At 30.6% G+C, this 5,614-nt stretch overlaps 1 protein-coding gene across 1 annotated transcript; it reads right to left on the bottom strand.

Moving 5' to 3' along the window:
- Positions 1-223: 223 nt before the first annotated feature.
- Positions 224-973, bottom strand: LOC149178748 (uncharacterized). The gene is made up of 2 exons (XM_089422223.1): positions 842-973; positions 224-544 (listed from the first exon to the last, which is right to left on the bottom strand). The coding sequence occupies exons 1-2, from the start codon at positions 971-973 to the stop codon at positions 224-226; spliced, it is 453 nt and encodes a 150-aa protein (XP_089278349.1).
- Between the last annotated feature and the right edge of the window lie 4,641 nt (positions 974-5,614).

Below are 5,614 nucleotides of genomic sequence, written 5' to 3' on the forward strand. Positions count from 1 at the left end.
GTTCAACAAAACTACATTTGCTGGCGCCAAAATTGTGAATACCCTCATGCCAAAACGAGCCCAACACAATTGCCAACACCCTCCTCCCAAATTCAACAAAACTACATTTGCTGGCGCAAAGCACATTCCTGACACACTTAGAAAAACCCAAAAATGAGGCTTAATTTATTCAACCGCTTAGCAAAACCAGAAATCAGAAGGTTCCCCATCAGTTTCCAAAACCTTAATAGTAAAAGGTTCCAGCACCTGGGGAAACCTTGAGCTTTTGAAACAGTGCTTTGTTAATGTGAGGGACGACACCGCCACCTGCAATTGTGCCCTTAATCAGCGAGTCCAGATCCTCATCACTCCTAATGGCAAGCTGCAGATGCCTGGGTGTAATGCGTTTCGTCTTCAGATCTTTGCTAGCATTCCCCGCCAATTCCATTACCTCTGCAGTCAGATACTCCAAAACAGCTGCCATGTACACAGCTGCAGTTGCTCCCACTCTGATACTTGCATGCAAGCGAGACTTCATCTCCCGATGGGTTCTCCCCACTGGAAACTGCATCAATAATAATTTACCAGCCATGAATATTCTATGCAAATTCATTAAACATTTCCTGAACTTCCAAGAAAAAGCATTTGAAAATATGAAAATTTAGAGAAACATTTACTGAACTACCAAGAAAACCCACTGAAAATTTCCATGAGCGTCAATGTATAATCGTTTGAACAATAGCAAAAGAACAATAATCATATTTGATCCTATGAAAGAAAACCTAGTACTGAGTCCTAGGATGCCTAAATACTCCTCCAACACTTCCAAAAACACTCAGAAAAACACCATAAACCATACAACCTGCAAGCCAGCGCGAGAGGACCTGGAAACAGGTTTATTTCTCATTCTCTCATTTCTGTTGACCCATTTGCCTGCCATTGAAAATCTGGTATTTCCCTCCCTGACTGCTTCCAATTCTCCAGTAGTGTTCATCGTGACCACCTTATTCTTCTTTCTCTCCTCTGCAAGGCTATGACCAGGAAAATATAAAGAGTGAAGAATCCGCGGGGGGCTCCTGGATCGACAAAAAAAAGGGGCGGGATAGTTAATGGAGTGAGGTGCAATAAATTTCAAAAACGGTGTATTCCAGACTGCGAGGCAGCCATGACAGATTAGCATGAGCGTGCTAATTTCAATTAAGTAAAATAATAATCAGCTCGAATGGAGCACATTACGGTTGCTTGCTTTCCATTTGAGTGTACCATTGTCATAGCTCTTACGTCTCACGCCATTGATGTAGTTTAGATTTATTTTTCTTTTAATTGACGTTTATTTACTTTTTTGAAATATTATTTGTGGCCATCGTTTCTATCCTTTCCTATTTATTATTATTTTTAGGTTAAACGGCGTTCATTTAAATTGTTTGCATAGCGTTGATTTGATTTGTGAGCAGGTTGGTGTGAAATTTGTTTGAATTCTTAATTAATGATTTTAAATAAAATATTTTATAATAGTTTTGGAAATATTTGAAATATATTGAATTTTTATTAATTAAAAATATATATATTTTAAAATTGTATTAAAATTTTTGATTGATTAAAGAGAATGAAATGAGTTTTTAAATTTAGATGGAAAACTGTTCATTAAAAATAAAAATAAAAAATAGTTATTTTTTAATTAAATACTTAAATATTATATAAAAAGTTATTTTTTATTTAGATACTTAAATATTATATTTTTTTATATAATAAATTAAATAATTTACCTAGTAAGTAATAGTTGAATTATAGAAATAACAATTTTAATAAATAAATTATTGAAATCCAAGGCTAATCAATTAATGAAATGGCACTTCACACATTTACTCTTACATGTGATATGTCAATAATAATAATAAATATTTAATAGTAAAATGTTGTGTTTGTTAAAAATATATAATAATATACCAGTAAGATAGATGCATGATATCTTAACTTTTTCCTAAATCTTTTTTATTTGAAAATTACTTTTATCTTCAATATTTTATTTAGAATAATTTCAAATAATTTATAAAAAATAATAATAAACTTATGACAATAGATTAAATTTAACATAAATCAATAAAGGATGAATTTACACAATCAGATAATACTAAATTAATTTATACTTTATAAAAACAACATTATATATATATATATATATATATATATATATATAAAGATGTCAATTTTTGAACACAATTTGATATTATATGAATAGGTGAGAAGGCAAAGCTTGAGGGACATTAGTTGGAGGAGACTCCAAAGGGTGCCTAGATCATGACTAGGTGGCTAGAGTGGGGAGTAAACCAATAAACTTAATGACTAAGTGGTGGGAGTGGTTCTGCGAGATTGCACAGGTTACAATGATTAGGTTGCCACAGTTGGGAATAAACCTCGAAATGAAGAATAAATTAAATAAACCTCGAAATGAAGAATAAATTTCAAAAGGCGATGACCAAGTGGAAGAAGTAGTTATTCAAAGTGATGGCTAGTTGGAAAACACTACACAAATTGAGATGACCACGTCGTAGGAGTAATTGTGTAAGGTGATGGTTGGTTGGAGAGAATTGCATACACTGAAATGGTGAGGTGCTCCGAGCAATTGTACAAGATGATGGTTGGTGAGAGAAAATAAATTATAAAATAAAAAAAGTAAATTTCAAAAAATATGATAAAATAATTAGAGAAGAGTCAACTTAAAAAATAATAATCAACTTAAAAAATAATAACCAAATAATCAAAATAAAATAAAATAAATAAATTTTAATATATATAAAATTTAATTTTTTAATAATCATAATCATAATCATAATCATAATCATAATCATAATCATAATCATAATCCACTAAATCTTACACCTCTATTCTGTTTCCCAAATAAGTGACTTGAACATTATAAGCTAAAACACTGTTATTATCCGTGGAAGAACATTTGGAATGAAACTTTATATGGATATTGCCTCTCACTTTTAGCTGGTAGGTGGTAAGTCCAGCGTTTCCAGATACGTTTTCCATTTGAATTCATCTTTACTTAACATAACCTTAATTTAATGAAAAGTATTTGAGTTTTATATTGTTTTTTTAGAGTATATAATTATCGTGAGTAAAATTTATTTGAATTTGAATTAATTTAAATCAAATAATTTTATTATAATTTCAAAAAATATTTTGAATTATTGAATAATTAAAATAATATGGTCTAGTTTTTAAATTGTATTGTAATTTTTTGATTCGTCAAATAATATGATAATAATATTTTCATTTTAATCAATAATTATTTATTAAAATTTTAAAATATATTAAAAATATTTTTTTAAAATATATTAAAAATATTTTTTTCAAAATTATATATATATATATATATATATATATATATATATATATAATTTATTATTTGCCTTTTATATGTTAAGTAAGCTAACACATGATAACACATGATAGTAAAGAATAAATAAATGAATCATTGAAATCACAATTTTAATAAATTAATTATTTAAATGAGACTATGATAAAAAAATTAATGATCAAATGTGATAAGATGTCAGTGTTAAAAAATGAGAGTGTCTAATTGTTTTATGTTTTTGGAGGTTTTTTAATTATATTTTCCATTTAAATTTCTTCAAAATCGGGCAAGCATATGTTTGAATCATAAGTTCAATTTGTGTACCTTGCATAATTCAAGTGCTTTATGGACTTTTTAGGGTGATGAATCCATTTATGCTTTCAAAAATAGATTTTAAACAAAAAAGAAATGTGATTTAACAAAAAAAAAATTGCCAATTCTGATTTTGATAAAAAAAGAAGTCCAAAAGGTAGAATAGTTAGACAAAACTCTCAAAAACATATAATAATATATATCTATAGTGAGAACCTATTTATGATTTTTTGAGCTTTCCTCAAATCCTTTTGTATCTAAAATTTTCTCACAATTATGATAAATTAAACTCGGTCATAATCCAATATAAGCAATGTGGAAATGTGCCCTAATTCACTATAAAAGAATACATCTCGGTGGCAGAGGCCAAAGTCATTGTGGAGGGATGAGTTATAGTGGTATTGGTAGAATTTTTGGGGATTTCCCAAGTTTTCCTAAACTTTTTGAGTTTTAATCATATTTTAAGCGAGTTTGAGCCAAACCCCACACTCTACCCATGTTGATATTGTAAAAATTGGCATAGGAAATGCGTTTTAATTTTGTTCAAAAGTTGTTTAAAATTGAATGCAAGGTAGAGGGGGGAAGATCCCATGGTTGGTTATTAAAACCATTAATACAACTTTAATGCATGGAGCCATGGTTCATTTGGACATTGGCTTGGAGATGACTGGGAGAACTGGAAGGGTGGATGTTGGAGAGAAAACAAAGTCAAGAAAGGTCGATGCCAATGGTATTTTTTTACCGATGACTGAAGCACTCACAAACTTTCCAATGGGGATTCATACACTGGAAAATATCAGTAGAAAAGGTGAAAAACGTTTTCCCTTTAGCCTATGCCTAACATACAAAACACAAACCCGCGTGAAATAATTTCTTAGATGCTTAAAAATGAAATTGAAATCAATCTTACAAATAAATGTCAAATCATGATTAGAAAGTTTTGAAGACCAAAAACCAGATTATGAGAATTCATAAATAAAAAGTGGAACCACATAGTATTAGAGATCATTAAATTACATATATCCATTTCATCAATCATGCCATTGAAGATATTAATACAAATAGATATTCACTTTTTCCAAATCGCCCATTCACAAAATATTTGGCATTGTGATTATCACGAACCCCCAAGAGAATTCCCTTATGGTAAATGAGTCTAACACAAAATTTCCAACATGTTGATGCCAAATTCAACAAAACTACAAAACTGAATTTGTTGGTGCAAAGCACATTTCTCACCCACTTAAAAAACCTAAAAAGGAAGCCTAATTTATTTGACGCTTACAAAACAAGAAATCACAAGGTTTCGCTATCTGTTTCTGGAAGCTTAATTGTAAAAGCTTGGAGTACTTTGGGGAAGCTTGAGTTATTTAAATAATGCTTTGTTAATGTGAGGGATGACACTGCTACATGCATTTTTTCCCTCAATCGACATGTTCTCATCTCCCCTAATGGAAAGTTGTAGATGCCTTGGTCTGATGTGTTTAGTCTTAAGATATTTGCTAGCATTCCATGCCAATTCTAATACCTCTGAACTCATATACTCCATAATGGTTGTCATTTACACAAATGTAGTTTCTTCTAGTCTGATACTCAACTCGTATACACATGGGAGTTCATCTCGTGATATATTCTCTACAATGGAAACTATATCAGTGATTTACCACCCAACCATTAATATTTTATGTGCATGCACATGGTATATAATATGGTATATTATTTGTGAAAGGGGTTAAAATCTTTTGTGGTGTCTCTCTGTGGTCAATTATGAAGCTCTATGGAAGATAGACCGAATTGCAGACCTTTGTTGTGAACCCCTAACTAAGTTGACTAGGGTAGATTGAGGAGGGCTTGGCTTGGACTCTTAGTGGACAACTTTGCTGGTCAGTTTGTTTATTGTCTCTACTTTGATGTCTCTTGTGGAATTGATTCTCTAAGGAAGGGATTGTTTGGTTCTTA

The sequence above is a fragment of the Pinus tabuliformis genome, chromosome 4_1 (assembly GCF_031772625.1).
Source record: "Pinus tabuliformis cultivar Carrire ecotype Pingquan chromosome 4_1, CPIR1, whole genome shotgun sequence".
NCBI classification, from domain to species: Eukaryota; Viridiplantae; Streptophyta; class Pinopsida; order Pinales; family Pinaceae; genus Pinus; species Pinus tabuliformis.